The sequence below is a fragment of the Orcinus orca genome, chromosome 13 (assembly GCF_937001465.1).
Source record: "Orcinus orca chromosome 13, mOrcOrc1.1, whole genome shotgun sequence".
NCBI lineage: Eukaryota > Metazoa > Chordata > Mammalia > Artiodactyla > Delphinidae > Orcinus > Orcinus orca.
In genome coordinates, this window is record NC_064571.1 from 26,157,576 (window position 1) to 26,178,928 (window position 21,353).

Consider the following 21,353-nt stretch of genomic DNA (forward strand, 5'->3'; position numbering starts at 1 on the left):
CTTAGACAGTTCATGTGTTATATGTGTGTAATATGTGCATGTTCCATGTGTAACGTGTATTATGATCTCTGATGAAAAGTGCTTAGAGAAACATTAAGTGCTAGATTTCCTCTTTCAGTTCTTGTCCTTGGCTGTAAAGCTCAGTGTGAAAAATAAACTGAATCAATTCATAGATCTCTAACATTTATGATGTCTACTTGGGGACGGTGAAAATAATAGAAGTTCAGTAACTTGTCATAGCCAAAACGGAGGGTTCAGAATTCAATGCCAGCAGGCCGGTTCCAGAGTCTACTCTTTCAACCACTATATCGTACTGCCTCCTCATGGCTCCTGGAATGTCCAGAACTGTTGGAGGGGTTCTGAACAAAGATGTCTTTCAATAGAATTACGTTGTAATAAACACAAGCTGAGACCCAAAACAAATAAACTGAGGGTAGCTTGCCCACAGCCACAAAACACTGTTACGTAGTTGGGATTAACTGACTCTTTTTCACTTTCTGCCCATGGGTAGGAGGAAACAAAGGAGGAAAACTCAGTAAAGGGAAAAGAAGATCCCCACCAAAACACACCGTCTATAGATGAACCATCCTCCTTCTGTTCTAATTAGGCACATGAAAATTTCATTTCAATCCAATTTCATAAGACCCCTCAGGCAGGGATGAATTCCAAAATCAAAACAATTCTAAAAATTGTCCTTTGGGTTCATGAAAAATGAATTAAAAGTTTCCTTGAAGTCTATACTTAAAACAAGCACAGATTCATTTTTCAACCATAAAGTCCTGAAGAGGATATTAGGATAAATAAGGCATAGATCTTGTGCTCAAGAGACCTATTATTCAGTAACTCGAAAGACCAAGGTACACGTTCACTACCTTCAGCAGGCTAAGTGTGCTTTGTATTGAAGCCTCAATCAGTCAAGAAAGTAACATGTCATATAAACACCACACTTTATTTTTATTTATGCTCTCAGCCTGAAGAACTGTAAAGTCCCTGAGGCCAGAGATTTCTGTTTCATGCTTCTTTGTATATTCCTCTAAAGCCAGCACAGTGCCTTGTATAAAGAGGCACTGAAAAAATATCTGATGAATAAATTGTCTTAAAACCTTTGGATGAGCTGAGTGAAAAAACAAAGTGCAAAAAAGTATATATAACATGCTACCTTATATGTAAGAAAGGGGAAAATTATATATAGGTACACCTCAGAGATATTGTGGGTTTGGTTCCAGACTACTGCAATAAAGCAAATGTTGCAATAAAATGAACCACATAAGTTTTCTCATTTCTCAGTACATAAAAAAGTTATGTTTACACTACAGTGTACTCTATTAAGTGTACAATAGCATTAGGTCTAAAAACATATACACTTTAATTTAAAATACTTTATTGCTAAAAAATGCTAAGAATCATCTGACAATGCAGGGTTGCCACAAACCTTCAATTTGTAAAAAATGCAGTATCTGTAAAGTGCAATAAAACAAGGTATGCCTGTGTGCATGTATATATATTCATTTATTTTGTTTATAAGTATATAAAGTAACACAGGAAGTATATACAGAAACTAGCAAAAATAGAGAACAGGGGAAATAGAGTAGATGTGACAAGAGTGGGAGTGAAAATTTTCACTATATACCTTTCATTTTATTATTTTGGTTTTGAACCATGTAATGAAAACTAACTTATAAGATAAAACTCCCAGACCTGAACATGAATACCTTTCTCTTGTTTCAGTAACTGTAGTCAATTTTCTGAATAGGGACATATGGGCAGAAGCATCTCCTGAAAACAGAATGGGCAGCATAACCCACTGCCCACACTGGAGGCAACAGAGCTTGGTGGTTAGGAGGGCAGGCTCTGGAGCCACCCTGCTTAGGTTCAAATCCTGGCTTTAAGCACTTACTAGCTGTGTGATCTCCAGCACTATCCCTCAGTTTCTCTCTATATATAAATTATATATACAGAGACAAACTAGTACTACCTGATAGGGCTGCTATGACATTAAAATAGATTTTTAAAAATAAATAAAATGCTGAGCGCAGTGCCTAGCACATAGCCAACATCTGCTATATGTTTATATGATTGCTTTTACTAATAAATAAAAACGTGAGCAAGAAGAAGAGATGAAGATGTTAACACCAGGGTTAGAAATTTTCTAGGCAGAGAATAGCTGTGGCCCAGATGTATACTGTTCTCTGGGTTATATCTGGTTGCAGCCTACAGACAGGAAATGTACCAAAGCAAACAAAGATGCGTTGGCGAAACACAAGCAAAACAAACTAATGGAACAATAGAAAAAAAGAGGTACACAGAAAAGTAAATAAAAAGGTAAATAATTATATAAAATGGTACTCAACTTTACTTACATATGAAAGAAATTCAAATTAAGATGAGATATCATTTTCATCTATCAGATTGGCAAAGGCTTAAAAGTTGATTACAATCAGTGTAGGCAAGGGCATAGAGAAATGGGTATCCTTACACACTCTTAGCAGGACTGTAATTTGATAATACCTTTTTCCTTAGGAGAGGAAGGGGAGTGGGAGACCAAGTATTCAAAATTTAAAATGTGTATATCCTAGGGCTTCCCTGGTGGCGCAGTGGTTGAGAGTCCGCCTGCTGATGCGGGGGACGTGGGTTCGTGCCCCGGTCCGGGAGGATCCCACGTACTGCGGAGCCTGCGCGTCTGGGGCCTGTGCTCCACAGCAGGAGGGTCCGCAGCAGTGAGAGGCCCGCGTACCGCAAAAAAAAAAAAAAAAAAAAAAATGTATATCCTTTAAACTCACAACTCCACCTCTATGAATTTATCCTATAATAATACAAAAATATATGTATAAAACTGTTCAATACAGCATTGTTCATAAAAGTAGGGCAACCTGAAAACCTAAATGACCATCAGTAGGGGATTATTTAATAAATTATGGTGTACCCAAATGTGGAAAAACAACATAACCATTCACTCTTTCCTTCAACAAATATTTACTGAGAATCTACTGTGGGGTCAGGAATTATTATAAAGGCTGGCAATTTGGCAGTGAATGTCACAGTCACAAATTCCTCCCCACCAGAGAGTGTACATTACAGTGGGGGAACAGACAATAAGACAAAATAAAAAGTATTATAGATAATCAGTGCTAGGAAAAAGTCACTAATAGGGAAGGGGAATAGAAGTGACAGAGAAGGGATTGAGCTTTTAGATAGGGCAGCTAAGGAAGGCATCACTGAGAAGGTACCAGTTAAGTAAGGACTGGAAGAGTAAGCCATGACAGTATCTGGGATAAGACTGTTCCAGGCAGAAGAAACAGCCCTAAGGCAGAATGAGATGCTGGATCAATGTGTCCTGATGCAGAAAGATATGACTGTTAAGAAAGCAAATTGTAGAAAATAGTATATTGTATGATCTCATTCAGGCTTTAAGAAAAAAGGATAAAGACATGAGCCCATGTGTTTGCATGGGCATATTTTCTTAACAAACACATAAACACACAAGAAACATAACAGTGATTACCTCTGGCGGATGGGAATTTTCTTTTCACTTTAGTATTTCCATTGCTGTATGGTTTGAAAAAAATTTGTTTTAATCAGGAACAAATATTACTTTTGTGTAAAAATAATTTAAAAAGTCAAGCAGAAATTCTATAACATGGATGTATTAAGGGCTCTAATTTCTTCCAATCTTAAAAGTTAGTCAGCAAAGTGAGCATGAGCACAAATGAAAACCCTCTTCAGTCCATAAGCCCCAATCCTGGTGGTAAACATTTTCAACACAGGTGACAGGCCATTTTCAGAAAGCAGGTCTGTGTTGTAGGGGGCTCACACAGCAGACAGGAATACCCTAAGTCCTCTGTAACTCTCTCCTATGCAGCCTAGTCGATGACCATAAAAAGCTGCGAAAGAATCCACCGCCTGGATTACTGTCTGTGCTCACCATGAAAATATGCACTGATTTAATATGTTGAAGATCCTTCTTCTATACTGGGGTCTGCAAAAGGCAAAGCATTCCTACAGTAGGGGAAACCTCTGAGGGGGGAAATGTGCTTGAGATAATTAAGACGCCTGAACTGCTCAAGGGAAAAGAACAAACATGCCTTTAAAATCCTGAGCTAAAGTATGCAAAAGGTCTAGAACAATGACTCAATAGTGGGGGGGAGGCAGAAGAGTGGTGAGGTAGAGGCCTACCCTCTTCCCTCCTCTCTCCTCAGTGTAATAACTGCCAAAGTGAGCCGTTGTTAACTGACAGGAATATACCAAGTAAACTGCGGTAGAAAAACTGACCAAGAATACTGAGCTAGTTTTTTTGCAACTCCTAGGGCTTGTCAGTTCACAGAATCAGAGTTAGGGCCTTGAAGATATCTGCAGGAAAAATGAAGGTAGCTACATTTATTGATCCAGGTCTAGCCAATCCAACAAAGTCCCAAATTGAACCCAAATCTAACAAGTTAAGTAATACATTCTACCCTCCTCTCACTCAACTCTCCTCTAGGCCTAGTTCATCATGTTAAATGGTCCTATAAGCAGAACACCACATACAGGAACAGACTCCCCGTATCGGTCTTGTTGTTAACACTGATACTCATATCACTCAAAGTAACACCAAATCACAGAAAAAAAACAACTTCTTAAGCATCCGTGTACCATTAATCCTACTCCCTCTTGCCTATGTAAGAGTTTATTTCTACACTGAAACTCTCTTTTCTGTACCGTTAGCCTCTCCTTCTCCACAGTATCCTTTCCATCAGCAAAAAGTATGCTCTAGAATCTCCGATCTTAAAACACACACACACACACACACACACGCACGCACACACACACGTACATGTACACACGCACATTCATGTACTCCTTGTCCCTTTCAATTACTTCCTCAGTTTTCCACTTTACTTCCTGCCCAACTTCTCCAAAGAGCTGTCTATGCCAGGGCTTGGCAAACTACGGCTAGTGGGTCAAATCTAGCTGGCCATCTGTTTTTATAAATAAAGTTTCATTGGAACACAGCGGCACCCATTCATTTGTGTATTATCAATGGCTTGCTTTCACACTACAAAGCAGAAGTTGCAACAGAGATCAAATTGCCTGCAAAGCCAAAAATATTTACTGGTGTTGGGTGCAGCCACTTTGCCCTACGAACTCTGGTCTGAAGTGCTGGGGTCAAGACCTCTGCACGGGACACCCTGTGAGCAAATGAAACTAGATTAAGCACGAAGGAAAAGAAAACGAAGTATCGCTGACTGAAAAGCTACTGACAGGGAGGACCTTCAAGATGGCAGATCACCTTCCTCCCCACAAGTACATCAAAAATACATCTACCTGTGGAACAACTCCTACAGAACACCTACTGAACGCTGGCAGAAGACCTCAGACTTCCCAAAAGGCAAAACTCCCCACGTACCTGGGTAGGGCAAAAGAAAAAAGAAAAAACAGAGACAAAAGAGGAGGGATGGGAGGTGCACCAGTGGGAGGGAGCCGTGAAGGGGGAAAGGTTTCCCCACACTAGGAAGCCCCTTTGCGGAGACTGCGGGTGGCGGAGGGGGGAAGCTTCGGCACTGCGGAGGAGGGAAGCTTCGGAGCTGCGGAGGAGAGCGCAGCCACCGGGGTGCGGAGGGCAAAGCGGAGAGATTCCCGCACAGAGGATCGGTGCCGACCAGCACTCCCCAGCCTGAGAGGCTTGTCTGCTCACCCGCCGGGGCGGGCGGGGGCGGGGAGCTGAGGCTCAGGCTTCAGGCTTCAGGCTTCGGAGGTCGGATCCCAGGGAGAGGACTGGGGTTGGCGGCGTGAACACAGCCTGAAGGGGTTAGTGCGCCACAGCTAGCTGGGAGGGGGTCTGGGAAAGAGTCTGGAACTAAGAGGCAAGAGACCATTGTTTCGGGGTGTGCGAGGAGAGGGGATTCAGAGCACCGCCTAAACGAGCTCCAGAGATGGGCGCGAGCCGCCGCTATCAGCGCGGACCCCAGAGACGGGCATGAGACGCTAAGGCTGCTGCTGCAGCCACCAAGAAGTCTGTGTGCAAGCACAGGTCACTATCCACACCTCACCTCCCTGGAGCTTCTGCAGCCCGCCACTGCCAGGGTCCCGTGATCCAGTGACAACTTCCCCAGGAGAACACACGCCAGCCTCTGCCACCATAGGCTCGCCCTGCATTCCGTACCCCTCCATCCCCCTAGCCTGAGTGAGCCAGAGCCCCCTAATCAGCCGGGGTCCCGTGATCCAGTGACAACTTCCCCAGGAGAACACACGCCAGCCTCTGCCACCATAGGCTCGCCCTGCATTCCGTACCCCTCCATCCCCCTAGCCTGAGTGAGCCAGAGCCCCCTAATCAGCCGCTCCTTTAACCCCCTCCTGTCTGGGTGAAGAACAGACACCCTCTGGCAACCTACACGCACAGGCGGGGCCAAATCCAAAGCTGAACCCCGGGAGCTGTGTGAACAAAGGGAAAGGGAAATTTCTCCATGTAGCCTCAGGAGCAGCAGATTAAATCTCCACAATCAACTTGATGTACCCTGCATCTGTGGAATACCTGAATAGACAACAAATCATCCTAAAACTGAGGTCGTGGACTTTGGGAGCAACTGTAGACTTTGGGGTTTGCTGCATGGAAGAGACTAGTTTCTGATTTTTATGTTTATCTTAGTACAGTTTTTAATGCTTGTTATCATTGGTGGATTTGTTTATTGGTTTGGTTGCTCTCTTTTTTTATTACTTATTATAATTTTTTACTTTAATAATATTTTTTAAATTATTTTTTATTTTAATAACTTTTTAAAATTTAATTTAATTTTATTTTTCTCCCTTTTCTTCTGAGCCATGTGGCTGACAGGGTCTTGGTGCTGCAGCCGGGTGTCAGACCTGAGCCTCTTAAGTGGGAGGGCTGAGTTCAGGACATTGGACTACCAGAGACCTCCCTGCCCCATGTAATATCAATCAGCGAGAGCTCTCCCAGAGATCTCCATCTCAACGCTAAGACCCAGCTCCACTCAATGACCAGCAAGCTCCAGTTCTGGATACCCCATGCCAAACAACTAGCAAGACAGGAACACAACCCCACCCATTAGCAGAGAGGCTGCCTAAAATCATAATAAGGCCACAGACACCCCAAAACACACCACCGGACACAGTCCTGCCCACCAGAAAGACAAGATCCAGCCCTATCCACCAGAACACAGGCACCAGTCCCCTTCACCAGGAAGCCTACACAACCCACTGAACCAACATTACCCACTGGGGGCAGACACCAAAAACAGTGGGAACTACAAACCTGCAGCCTGCAAAAAGGAGACCCCAAACACAGTAAGTTAGGCAAAATGAAAAGACAGAGAAACACACAGCTGAAGAAGCAAGGCAAAAACCCACCAGACCAAACAAATGAAGAGGAAATAAGCAGTCTACCTGAAAAAGAACTCAAAGTAATGATAGTAAAGATGATCCAAAATCTTGGAAATAGAATGGAGAAAATACAAGAAATGTTTAACAAGGACCTAGAAGAACTAAAGAGCAAACAAACAATGATGAACAACACAATAAATGAAATTTAAAATTCTCTAGAAGGAATCAATAGCAGAATAACTGAGACAGAAGAACGGATAAGTGACCTGGAAGATAAAATAGTGGAAATAACTACCACAGAGCAGAATAGAGAAAAAAGAATGAAAAGAATTGAGGACAGTCTCAGAGACACCTGGGACAACGTTAAACACACCAACGTTCGAATTATAGGGGTCCCAGAAGAAGAAGAGAAAAAGAAAGGAACTGAGAAAATATTTGAAGAGATTATACATATATATATATACACATATTATACAGATTATACATATATATATACAGATTATACATATATATATATACAGATTATACAGATTATACATATATATATATTATATTGAAAACTTCCCTAATATGGGAAAGGAAATAGGCAATCAAGTCCAGGAAGCACAGAGAGTCCCATTCAGGATAAATCCAAGGAGAAACATGCCAAGACACATATTAATCAAACTATCAAAAATTAAATAACAAGAAAAAATATTAAAAGCAGCAAGGGAAAAGCTACAAATAACATACAAGGAAATCCCTATAAGGTTAACAGCTGATCTTTCAGCAGAATCTCTGCAAGCCAGAAGGGAGTGGCAGGACATATTTAAAGTGATGAAAGGGGAAAACTTACAACCAAGATTACTGTACCCAGCAAGGATCTCATTCAGATTCGAAGGACAAATTAAAACCTTTACAGACAAGCAAAAGTTAAGAGAATTCAGCACTACCAAATCAGCTTTACAACAAATGCTAAAGGAACTTCTCTAGGCAGGAAACACAAAAGAAGGAAAAGACCTACAATAACAAACTCAAAACAATTAATAAAATGGTAACAGGAACATACATATCAATAACTACCTTAAATGTAAGTGGACTAAATTCTCCAACCAAAGGCCAGGTAATGTTAACAAAGATCCTGGGAGTCTCTGCTTCTGACAGGATCACTGTATTCCCATGTAGGGAGCACCAGAAGCCTGGGAGCCACCAGGGCCTGCACTGCTCAGTGCACCTCTCAGGGCAGCAATGCCAGGCTCCCACCTCACTGCTCCATTCAGCTGCAAGCCTCCCCACTGGGTCCCATCATGCCTTTTTAAAAAGATTCTGTATAATGAGTGGAGAGCAGAGAGGTATATTTAATGGCCTCACTCAGCACTCCAGAATCATCAATATGGAGCCTCTGAATCTCTCCCAGATGCCAGCTCCCCCCAACACCTGCACTCGTTCTTCTGCTACAGTTAGAATTAGGGTCAGGATGGGGGGTGTTAGGAGGGAGAGCATTCTGACAGAGCGTGAGTAAGGTCCCATAGTGAGATGCAATATGTATAGGACTGAAGGAAGGCCCAAGTGGCTAGAGCACAGAAAGCAAAGAGATGAGTGCACAAGCTGAGTCTAAAGAGCCTGGTAGGAGCTACCCTATAGAGGACCCTATGCACCAGAAAAAAAGGGGTTCACATTCTTAACCTAAAATCAGTAGGAAGACTTGCAAAGATTTTTCAGCTGAGTGTTGACATGATTACATTTGAAAAAGACCTTTGGATACTTGGTGAAGAAAAGATTGCAGGGTTTTTCAATCTCAGCACTATTGACACTTTGCGATGGGTAATTCTTTGTGTGGGGGGCTGTCCTATACATTATAGGATGTTTAGCAGCATCCTTGGCATCTCCACGCTAGACGTATCCACACATGGAGTTCAGACAACCAAAGTCTCCAGACATTGCCAAATGTCCCCAAGGGGCAAAATCAACCCTCATTGAGAATCACTGAATTAAGGAAGAGCAAGAGAGAATGACGGAGACAACTGCCGGTTTCACCGTAGCCCAGGTAGCAATTATGGTAGCTTAGAATTGAGGAGGTGGAAAAGGAAGGAAGTGAACTGATTAGGGTTAGGATTAGGGATTAGGGAGATATTTAGGAAGTAAAGTCAATGATATAGGTTGCTTGGTTGAAGTGGAAGGAGAAAGTGAGAGGAATTAAGGAGAATGAGTGATTCTGGCCTAAACATACAGGGAGGTGCTTAGTACCATGAGCTAAGATTACAGGTAGATCCTAGATTTTGAGCCAATGTAAAAGTGGAACAAGACTTTTGGAAGTAGTGGGATATGTGAGTATAATTGTACGTGTAGGAGGAACATAAATCATTAGAGACCAAAGGGCAAACTGTAGTATTCAATTACATTGGTAGCCCTCAGTGAACCAAGCCTCCTGGCATTCATGACCCTGAGTAGTCCCTCCTCTTTAATCTAGGCTGGCTCTGTGACCTTTAACTAATGGAATATGGCAAGAAAAACATTCTGAGACTTCTGAGCCCAGGTATTAAGAAGGCCTGGTAGCTCCCACATTTGTGCCCTAGGGTGCCCATTTAAGAAGTTAGTGGCCATTTAAGAAGCCTAAGTACACTGAGACCACCATGCTGTGAGAGGCCCAACCTTGCTATTTGGAGAGGCCATGTGGAAGATAAGTGAAGCCCCTTGCCAGTGGTCCCAGCTAAGCTTCCAGTTTACAGCACCAATTTGCCAACCATATTTATGAGGCCACCTTGGAAGTGCATCCTTCAGCTCCAGTCAAGCCATCTATGTGAGCCGATGTGCTGGCCCCATCAAGCCCTGACCAAATTTCAGAATTATGAGCAAATAAGTTGTTGTTTTAGGTCGGTAACTTTGAGATGCTTTGTTACACAGCAACAGATAACTGAAAGAGCCTCTCTAAGGCTCACTTTTGCCTACTGTAAATTAGAAATAATAATAATACCGACCTCAGATTTATTGTAAGGGTAAGTTAAATAATGCCTTGAACTAGAAGTACTCAAATATTGTTATCTTTATTCTTGCAGGCACCAAAAAAAGTGCTTAATAGTTGATAATTTTATTGCACAATATTGATTAATACTGTTAATATTAACAGAGCAATTGTCACCTTCTCTGGCTGCCCTATATTGAACAGAACCTCTCAGTCACTCTGCTCCCTTCTTTGCTTCATAGCACTTAATAACACTTGAAAAATATATTTTTATTATCTGTCTTCAACACTAGAATAAAAGCTCCATGAGAGTTAAGACTTCGTTTCGTTCATTGTAATATCCCAAGTGACCTGTCACATATATGGTCAATAAATATTTGTTGAATGAGAAAAAAAAAAAAATCTCCAACCAAAAGACATAGACTGGCTAAATGGACACAAAAACAAGACCCGTATATATACTGTCTACAAGAGACCCACTTCAGACCTAGGGACACATACAGACTGAAAGTGAGGAAAAAGATATTCCATGCAAATGGCAATCAAAAGAAAGCTGGAGTAGCAATTCTCATATCAGACAAAATAGACTTTAAAATAAAGACTATTACAAGAGACAAAGAAGAACGCTACATAATGATCAAGGGATCAATCCAAAGAGAAGATATAACAATTGTAAGTATTTATGAACCCAACATAGGAGCACCTCAGAACGTAAGGCAAAGGCTAACAGCCATAAAAGGGGAAAATCGACAGTAACACAATAACAGTAGAGGACTTTAACACCTCACTTTTACCAATGGACAGATCATCCAAAATGAAAATAAATAAGGAAACACAAGCTTTAAACAATATATCAAACAAGATGGACTTAACTGATATTTATAGGACATTCCATCCAAAAACAGTAGAATACACTTTCTTCTCAAGTGCTAATGGAACATTCTCCAGGATACATCATATATTGGGTTACAAATCAAGCCTTGGTAAATTTAAGAAAATCGAAACCATATCAGGTATCTCTTCTGACCACAATGCTGTGAGACTAGATATTAATTACAGGAAAAAACTGTAAAAAATACAAACATATGGAGGGTAAACAATACACTACTAAAAACCAAGAGATCACTGAAGAAATCAAAGAGGAAATCAAAAAATACCTAGAAACAAATGACAATGAAAACACGATGACCCAAAACCAGTGGTATGCAGCAAAAGCAGTTCTAAGAGGGAAGTTTATAGCAATACAATCCTATCTAAAAGAAACAAGAAAAACCTCAAATAAACAACCTAACCTTACACCTAAAGCAATTAAAGAAAGAAGAACAAAAAAAACCCAAAGTTAGCAGAAGGAAAGAAATCATAAAGATCAGATCAGAAATAAATAAAAAAGAAATGAAGGAAACAATAGCAAAGATCAATAAAACTAAAAGCTGGTTCTTTGAGAAGATAAACAAAATTGATAAACCATTAGCCAGACTCATCAAGAAAAAAAGGGAAAAAGACTCAAATCAATAGAATTAGAAATGAAAAAGGAGAAGTAACAACTGACACTGCAGAAATACAAAGGATCATGAGAGATTACCAGAAGCAACTATATGCCAATAAAATGGACAACCTGGAAGAAATGGACAAATTCTAAGAAATGCACAACCTTCTGAGACTGAACCAGGAACAAATAGAAAATATAAACAGACCAATCACACACTGAAATTGAAACTGTGATTAAAAATCTTCCAACAAACAAAAGCCCAGGACCAGATGGTTTCACAGGCGAATTCTATCAAACATTTAGAGAAGAGCTAACACCTATCCTTCCCAAACTCTTCCAAAATATAAAACAGGGAGGAACACTCCCAAATTCATTCTATGAGGCCACCATTACCAAGATACCAAAACCAGACAAAGACATCACAAAAAAAGAAAACTACAGGCCAATATCACTGATGAACATAAATGCAAAAATCCTCAACAGGATACTAGCAAACAGAATCCAACAGCACAGTAAAAGGATCATACACCACGATCAAGTGGGGTTTATCCCAGGATGCAAGGATTCTTCAATATATGCGAATCAATCAATGTGATACACCATATTAACAAACTGAAGGAGAAAAACCATATAATCATCTCAATAGATGCAGAAAAAACTTCTGACAAAATTCAACACCCATTCATGATAAAAACTCTCCAGAAAGTAGGCATAGAGGGAACGTACCTCAACATAATAAAGGCCATATGTGACAAACCCACAGCCAACATCATTCTCAATTGTGAAAAAACTGAAACCATTTCCACTAAGATCAGGAACAAGACAAGGTTGCCCACTCTCACCACTATTATTCAACATACTTTTGGAAGTTTTAGCAACAGCAATCAGAGAAGAAAAAGAAATAAAAGGAATCCAAATAGGAAAAGAAGAAGTAAAACTGTCACTGTTGGCAGATGACAGGATACTATACATAGACAATCCTAAAGACGCTACCAGAAAACTACTAGAGCTAATCAATGAATTTGGTAAAGTAGCAGGATAGAAAATTAATGAACAGAAATCTCTGGCATTCCTATACACTAGTGATGAAACATCTGAAAGAGAGATTAAGGAAACACTCCCATTTACCATTGCAACAAAAAGAATAAAATACCTAGGAATAAACCTACGAAGGAGACAAAAGACATGTATGCAGAAAACTATAAGACACTGATGAAAGAAATTAAAGATGATACAAAGAGATAGAGAGATATACCATGTTCTTGGATTGGAAGAATCAACCTTGTGAAAATGACTATACTACCCAAAGCAATCTACAGATTCAATGGAATCCCTATCAAACTACCACTGGCATTTTTCACAGAACTAGAACAAAAAATTTCACAATTTGTATGGAAACACAAAAGACCCCAAATAGCCAAAGCAATCTTGAGAAAGAAAAACGGAGCTGGAGGAATCAGGCTCCCTGACTTCAGACTATACTCCAAAGCTACACTAATCAAGACAGTATGGTACCGGCACAAAAACAGAAATATAGATCAATGGAACAGGATAGAAAGCCCAGAGATAAACCCATGCACATATGGTCACCTTATTTTTGATAAAGGAGGCAAGAATATACAATGGAGAAAAGACAGCCTCTTCAATAAGTGGTGCTGGGGAAACTGGACAGCTACATGTAAAAGAATGAAATTAGAACACTCCCTAACACCATACACAAAAATAAACTCAAAATGGATTAAAGACCTAAATGTAAGGCCAGACACTATCAAACTCTTAGAGGAAAACACATGCAGAACACGCTATGACATAAATCACAGCAAGATCCTTTATGACCCACCTCCTAGAGAAATGGAAATAGAAACAAAAATAAACAAATGGGACCTAATGAAGCTTAAAAGCTTTTGCACAGCAAAGGAAACCATAAACAAGACCAAAAGACCATCCTCAGAATGGGAGAAAATATTTGCAAACAAAACAACTGACAAAGGATTAATCTCAAACATATACAAGCAGCTCATGCAGCTCAATATCAAAAAAACAAACAACCCAATCCAAAAATGGGCAGAAGACCTAAATAGACATTTCTCCAAAGAAGATATACAGATTGCCAGCAAACACATGAAAGGATGCTCAACATCACTAATAATTAGAGAACTGCAAATCAAAACTACAGTGAGGTATCACCTCACACCAGGCAGAATGGCCATCATCAAAAAACCTACAAACAATAAATGCCGGAGAGGGTGTGGAGAAAAGGGAACCCTTTTGCACTGTTGGTGGGAATGTAAATTGATACAGCCACTATGGAGAACAGTATGGAGGTTCCTTAAAAAACTACAGATAGAATTACCACATGACCCAGCAATCCCACCACTGGGCATATACCCTGAGAAAACCATAATTCAAAAAGAGTCATGTACCACAATGTTCACTGCAGCTCTATTTACAATAGCCAGGACGTGGAAGCAACCTAAGTGTACATCGACAGATGAATGGATAAAGAAGATGTGGCACATATATACAATGGAATATTACTCGCCATAAAAAGAAAAGAAATTGAGTTATTTGTGAGGTGGATGGACTGAGAGTCTGTCATACAGAGTGAGGTAAGTCAGAAAGAGAAAAACAAATACCGTATGCTAACACATATATATGGAATCTAAAAAAAAAAAAAAGGTTCTGAAGAAATAGGGGCAGGACACAAATAAAAAGCTTGAAGTATTTTTTTATTGATAAACATTTTTATTCTAATGTTATAGTAATAATTCAAGTGCAGTTCTCTTTGAAAAGTCAACTCTGTTAAAACAATACTTGTTAAATATCTTTCATCAAACATAGGCATATTCTTTTCAATCCCTCACAGCAGTCAGACCTATGTAGCAGAGGTAAGATTTTTTTTTTTTAAAGCCTACTACATTTTGTTATTGCTTAAAAAATCTGAATCAGTTGTCAAGGTCTCAGAAGCAGTGATTAATTGACTTTTGAAAGCTCTACCAGATACTCTGACATAAAATCATGAATCCAGACATCTGTGTCTGGCAGCGATGTGTCCACTAAATAGACCACTACTTTCTGGTCCCAAGGGTTAGTCTCTATGTAGACGTAAAGAATGGACTTGAGGACACGGGGAGGCGGAAGGGTAAGCTGGGACAAAGTGAGAGAGTGGCATGGACATATATACACTACCAAACGTAAAACAGATAGCTAGTGGGAAGCAGCTGGAGATCAGCTCGGTGTTTTCTCTAGGTGTAGAGGGGTGGGATAAGGAGAATGGGAGGGAGATGCAAGAGGGAGGGGATATGGGAATATATGTATAGCTGATTCACCTTGTTATACAGCAGAAACTAACAAAACATTGTAAAGCAATTATACTCCAATAAAGATGATAAAAAAAAATTACTATCTGGCCCTTTTACAGGAAAAGTTCTCTGATCTCTGGACTATACTCACAGTCTCTACTCTCTTACTGTCCATTCACCTTTCAACCCACTCCAATCTTTAATCATTCCAGTGAAATTGCTTACCAAGATTACTGACCACGTCATGACATCAAACCCAAATCTTGCCCATCTGACACAGCTGGCCACTGTCCTGCAAATACTGACCTCTTTTGGCTCCCATGACAAAGTGATGGATTTCCTAGATTTCCTCCTACCTCTCAAACCTTCCTTCGAGGAAAGGTTTCTTGATACTTTAATACGCCATGGATCCTTCTGGCATCTAATGAAGCCTATGGACCCTTCTCAGAATAATTTTTTAAAGATATAATATAAATTATGAAACATTACAAAAAGCCCAATTCTACTGTAATGCAGTTTTCAAAATATTAAAAAATTGTGATATGTGCTTACTTATTAATGCATTGTTAATACATTAAAAAACAGGATGTAGTTGTGGGTTTAATAACTCTGTACTGTAATTCTGAAGTAGTGATAAGTATAAATGTTATTTTGAGATACCAGCAACAATCATAATTTAATATAAAAATATCTTGATTTCTACTGGTGACAAAACTACAAATATTAATAATACTGTGGTTTGACGCCTATATTCAAAATTAAAGGAAGTGCTAAATTTCAGTTAGAGGTTAGTAAAAACAAGAAAAGTTTCTCCCGACCAAGTTCATGGACCCTGAATTTTATCAATGAATCCCTGTGGGTTCCTGGACCCCAGATTAAGAACCACTGCACTACAAGGTCTCAGCAGTTTTCATGGCTTCAGAACCAACTATATGTTGAGTACTCCTGGGCTTGTATCTCCAACCCAGAACTCTCCTCTGAGTTCAGACTGCTACATCCAACCTCCTACTGGACATCTCTACTTGGATATCTCACAGATAACTTAAACTTTACACCTTAACAGGTCAAAAAATCAGGCCTGAACTCTTGAATCTTCCCATTACCCAACCCCTTTTCAACACCACTCTCCCCATCTCAATAAATGGACCAGCAAATCCTAAGTTACTCAAGGCAGAAACTGAGGTCAATCTTGATGCCATCTTCTTTCCCAAATTATCAGTAAGTTCCATGGACTCTATCTCCAGAATACCAAATCCGTCTGCTCCTTTCCAGTCCACCATGTTCCTTCAACCTACCAGCCTCTCTCTTGACACTCCCTCCACCAGTTACCACATAGCAGCCAAAATTTAATTTTTAAAATATAAGTAAGATTAGGTCACAACCTCACTTAAAACTTTTCAATGGCTTTCTATTGCTCTCAAGATAAAATGTAAACTCCTCACTGGCCTATAAGATTCTGCGTGATTTGGCCCCGCCTGCCTCTCCAACTTCATCTGCAGTCATTCTCCCTCTTCACTTGCTACACTCCAAACACAATGATCTTTCAATCCTCAGAACACACTAAGGTCTTTCCTACCTGAGAGCTTCTGAATACACAGCTGTATCTGTTTTAAATGCTCTGCTTTATGCTTTTGGAATGACCAACTCTATGGCATCCTTCAAGTCTCAGTTTAAATCTTACCTTCTCAGACAGATGTTACTCTATTTAATTAGATAAGCTTGGTTATTCCCTGTCCCAGCACTCTCTGTTGCGTCCACAGCATTTTCCGCATTTTGTGAACTGTATATTTATTTGCTTACCTGTATACTGTCTTCTCCCATAAGAAGAATAAGGGCAGGGGCCAGTTTACTTACTACGTATTCAGGACCTACTGCAGTGTCAAGTAGATAGTAGGTATATGTAATATATATTTCTTGAATGAATACGGTCCTCACCCTCAAAGCACTTTCTATGTGGGACAACAAGACCCAGAGGGCCCTTCAGAAAATACCTGGTAGAGTGATTCCATGATTCTACTGAACTTTCTCAACTACGATTTCCCAAAAGAATTGTGCCCCTCATTCTGAGAGAACTACCTACAAGAATACTGGAAATATACAAGAATACTAATTCTACCAGCAGCAGAGTATATGAAGAGTGGGACAATAGCAAGAAACTTCTCAGGAAAATAAATTTTGTGCCCATTGCGCCTAGGAGTGAAAAACCATGAAAGCAAAGAGAGGCAGAAATATAATTATACTTCTACGAAACTTTATCAACATTGAGGCCACATAACAGGACATTATGGTATGGATGGATGCAAGATCTCTGAGGAAACAGACACTATCTCTAAACTTAACAAGAAAACAATAGCAGTCCCTTTTCTCCATTCTAAATTTACAATATGAATTCTAGGCAATCCACTCTTACACCTACTCTTCTTTAGAGTACTGGTTCTCAACTGGGTCAGTTTTGCCTCTTAAAAAGCATTAGTTTATATCTGGAGACATTTTGGGTTGTCACAACTAGGGGGTAAAGGGTTCTACTGGCATCTAGCGAGCAGAGAGACCAAAGATGCTGCTAAACACACTACAATGCACAGAACACTCCCCACAACAAAGAATTATTCAACCCCAAATGTCATTAACACCAAAGGTGACAGACTCTGCTTTAGAGTAGCATGTGATCAAAAACTTAATATCATATAATTGATAGGCATACATCATCTCTGGAAGAACATATAAGAAACTAATAAGGGGCTTCCCTGGTGGCGCAGTGGTTGAGAGTCCGTCTGCCAATGCAGGGGACAAGGGTTCGTGCCCCCGTCCAGGAAGATCCCACATGCCGCTGAGCAGCTGGGCCTGTGAGCCATGGCCGCTGAGCCTGCGCGTCCGGAGCCTGTGCTCCGCAACTGGAGAGGCCAAAACAGTGAGAGGCCCGCGTACCGCAAAAGAAAAAAAAAAAAAGAAACTAATAAGAGTGATTGTCTCTGGGGAGGGGAGCTAAAGGTTTGGGGGAAAAGAGGAGTGGTAGGGAGATTTAGTTTTTAAATATACACCCTTTTGTGCCTTCTGAATTCTGTACTACACATACATGTTACCTATTCAAAAACAATAAAAAATAACCAAAAATTAGTGTGGCTCAAGACTATGATCTCAAAAGACTACCTTCAATTTATTAAACATTACCAAAAAGAAAACAAAAAGAACAGGACCTATGTTGTAGAATGAATCCTGAATTAAGAGTTAAGAAAATCCAGGTTTTGTCACTCCAAACTGTGGAACAAAGCCTACCACTAAATCCGGAGGGTGTTTCCTCCTATGCAGAATGGGAGGATGATGTGCCTTACTCAATGTACGCAGAACTGTGAAGATCAAGTGAAATAATGCAGGTGAAATACTTTACAAACTATTTAAGAGCCATACAAATACACTGTAATTATTATTATTTTAAGATCCTGGTATCATGAAAGAACAAAACTAGAAATTATAAATGAGACCCTTTAACATTATTCCCTTCCTAAATTAGACATCTTTTCCAATATCACTGGGGCTTTAGCAATTGTTCCTGTTAACTGAACTGAAATCTTTAATTTCTGCTGCAAGAGGCTAAGCAACTCAAGGGAAAGGTCTTATGACGAGCTATACAAACTGTAGGTGATCACTATTTATTTGATGATTTTTATGCTTATGATAAAGGGTAAGAAAAAAACTTTTTCCTGAGTCATTCAATTTGCTACAAAATAAGCAGAGGTGAGGAATTTGGGCTCTGTTAAACTTCAACAATAATTCTCTGATTGGCTGTCTTAATAGAGAGAGGACAGCGAAAAACATTCATCAATACAAAACATGTATAGTTTAAACACCAACTCTCTTGTCTAACAGCTGGGCCATGTGGGCACAAGCCAAAGAGCTAGGTCTCTTACTCATGAAATTACTGAGTCATGAAAATAACACTTTCAGTACTCATGTCTTTGAATGTCAAGGACAGCCAATATGTAGGAGCTGCTAGCAAAAATGATTAATGATAATGATGCTGTAAAGTTCTCTAGTTTTAGCAATTCTGAGCTGAAATAAACGAGCACAAGGACAGAATGAGTGAGGCATCAGTCACCGGAAAAGAAAAAGGAAACTGGAGGCGTCTTACGTGATATACTTGTTATAGAGAATGAATGCATGTTCAATGTTGCCTTCCTCAGAGTAAATAGATGCCATTCGGATAATCTCCATTCCAGAGCGGAAGTACCGACGGGGTGGAATGTCTTCGTTTATCTCCACTGCGCTACCCATTTGGGAGAGAGCCCTCACCCGGTCTTCGGGTGGGAGGCTCACATCTCCACGGTCAGACATCAGGACCAAGAAGTTCTGAAACATAAAAAAAAAAAAAAAAAGATGGCATCAACACCAAGGCCCCCATTAGCCGAGCACAGCCTAGTACACTGTGTTTTTCCCACAAACCTCTACCTTACAAAGAAATTAAAAGAAACATACCACATGCTGTAGCTCATATCAAATAAGGTCTCTTTCCCACAAGAAGCCTGAGACCCTCAAGGAAGCCCATATCACAAGGACGAAAGGATTGGCAGATTCAAAAACCCATAATCCCTGCACCGTAATTAGGTGGTACAAAGAGTATAACTATAATGAGCCACTAGCGTTTCAATTCTCTCTTAATGCTAATCATTCCATGTCATTAGGTAGCCCTGCCCTTGGCATCACAAAAAGAGGGCCAGTATCTTATATTTTTTCCATTATCTCTCCTCCCAGCTACCCACTTCCATCCACCCCAGTACCTGGCAGAGTATACTCAATGAACTTTCATGATGATAACTGACTTCAAGCTGATCATTTAACCTGAGGGTAACTGACTTGAGCACACGGTTAGTTAGAGGACATGGTGTGGGAATGAATGTTCATTATCCCAACTCTGCTCATGAAACCACTATTCTAGTCAACCTACAACATCATTCACCATTTCAGGGCAAGGAATTTAGACCTAGAAAACAATTTATTCAAATCTATCTTCAAAGACTAAGTACTCTCTGAATAACAAAAGGACACAAAGGTAACTTGAAATGCAAAAAACAAACCAACAAAAAACCCTGGAAGTTTTCCCTCCTTGGGTCTCAGATTGCAGTCATTCTATAATCTTTCTTGATATTGTTGCTGTTAGAATCAGACTCCAACTTCCAATCAGATACCACTCTACGATCATTTCCAAAAAGATTCTGGTAATTGGATACATACTGAATTACAGCACATCCCAACCAGCATGCTGCAGAATATACAAGCTACAGCAGATTTTGGAATTCAAGGCTCTGTGTCAACTGGCCTCATTTTAATCTTAAACCTTACTCATTCCCAACAGAGATCTTTTGCTTCAGTCGGGATTCTTATCTGCCCAGAAATCCTGACATTTCAGTTTCATTTGTCTATCCACTGCTTTTGTTTTCCATTCCAACCCCTCCCTCAGAGATGGTCTTCTCCGGGCCAATTCTATCTCTAGGTCACACTTCCTCCACCGACCTTCTTCTCAAACACCCTAATAGTACAAAAGTTGTGGGGACTACCAGGGATGTAGAGGTATTCCATCTCCTGTGGGAGCTTTTTTAGGGGCTCAGAAAGCTACTAGCAAATCTAAAACCTCCCCAAGTTGTCTAATTACTAAACTCAGGGCCAAGCCCATCAAAGCTAACTGAAGCAGAGCAAGCTTGTTGCTCTTCAGTCCCTCTTGGTAGAGGATCTTTTGGTAGAGAATGGAACCCCCTCCCGAGGCCAGGAAGTGGTGCCCAGAGCTACAAGCTGAGCAACACTCCAGGGAGGAGATGCAGTATCCGTAAATAAGGGGGGAAGGTGGCGTAAAGAACCGAGGGGGAAAGATGAGGAGGAGGCGAAAGGAAGTAGCAGGAACGAGCGAAGGAGGCATATACAGTGGAGAGGGACCTCCTGACAACTGCGTGACGCCCCCTTCTCGAAGGCACTCAAGCCCAAGTTGTCAACACCCGGCAAAAATCAGCAAAGGTTTTCGGGTCTTTCGCGTGCGGTAGGAAGGGATGCGCTGGGCCCGGCTGGGAACCAGAGCCGTCAGGGGCCTCGCGCGCAGCAGGCCGGGCAGGGGTCGGGGGGAGGAGAAGGCTGCAGGCCCCACACTCACGGTGGCCGCTCCCCGCCACAGTCCGACCACGCTCAGCAGCCCGGCCCCCCCATACTCCCGGTACCCTTCCCCACCTGTCCCCGCGGTCGACACTCGGCGCTTCCGGAAACGTCACATCCGGCGCCCACCCCGCCCCCTCCCTCTGGTCTATCGGTTAATTCTCAAGAACTTAGG

The 21,353-nt window shown here is 40.8% G+C and overlaps 1 protein-coding gene across 3 annotated transcripts in view; it reads right to left on the reverse strand.

Moving 5' to 3' along the window:
- The window catches only part of STAMBP (STAM binding protein), a 34,468-nt gene extending 13,115 nt beyond the window's left edge, over nt 1–21,353 (reverse strand). The window contains exons 1-2 of one of the 3 annotated variants that reach the window (XM_033400518.2): nt 21,254–21,353; nt 19,173–19,390 (exon numbers count right to left, since the gene is read on the reverse strand). In XM_033400518.2, coding sequence (XP_033256409.1) covers nt 19,173–19,375 — 203 coding nt within the window. In that variant the 5' untranslated portion in view covers nt 19,376–19,390; nt 21,254–21,353. Of the gene's footprint in view, nt 1–19,172; nt 19,391–19,516; nt 21,150–21,179 lie in introns of those variants that run through there. The other 2 variants (XM_033400517.2, XM_049696151.1) reach the window with 2 other exon arrangements.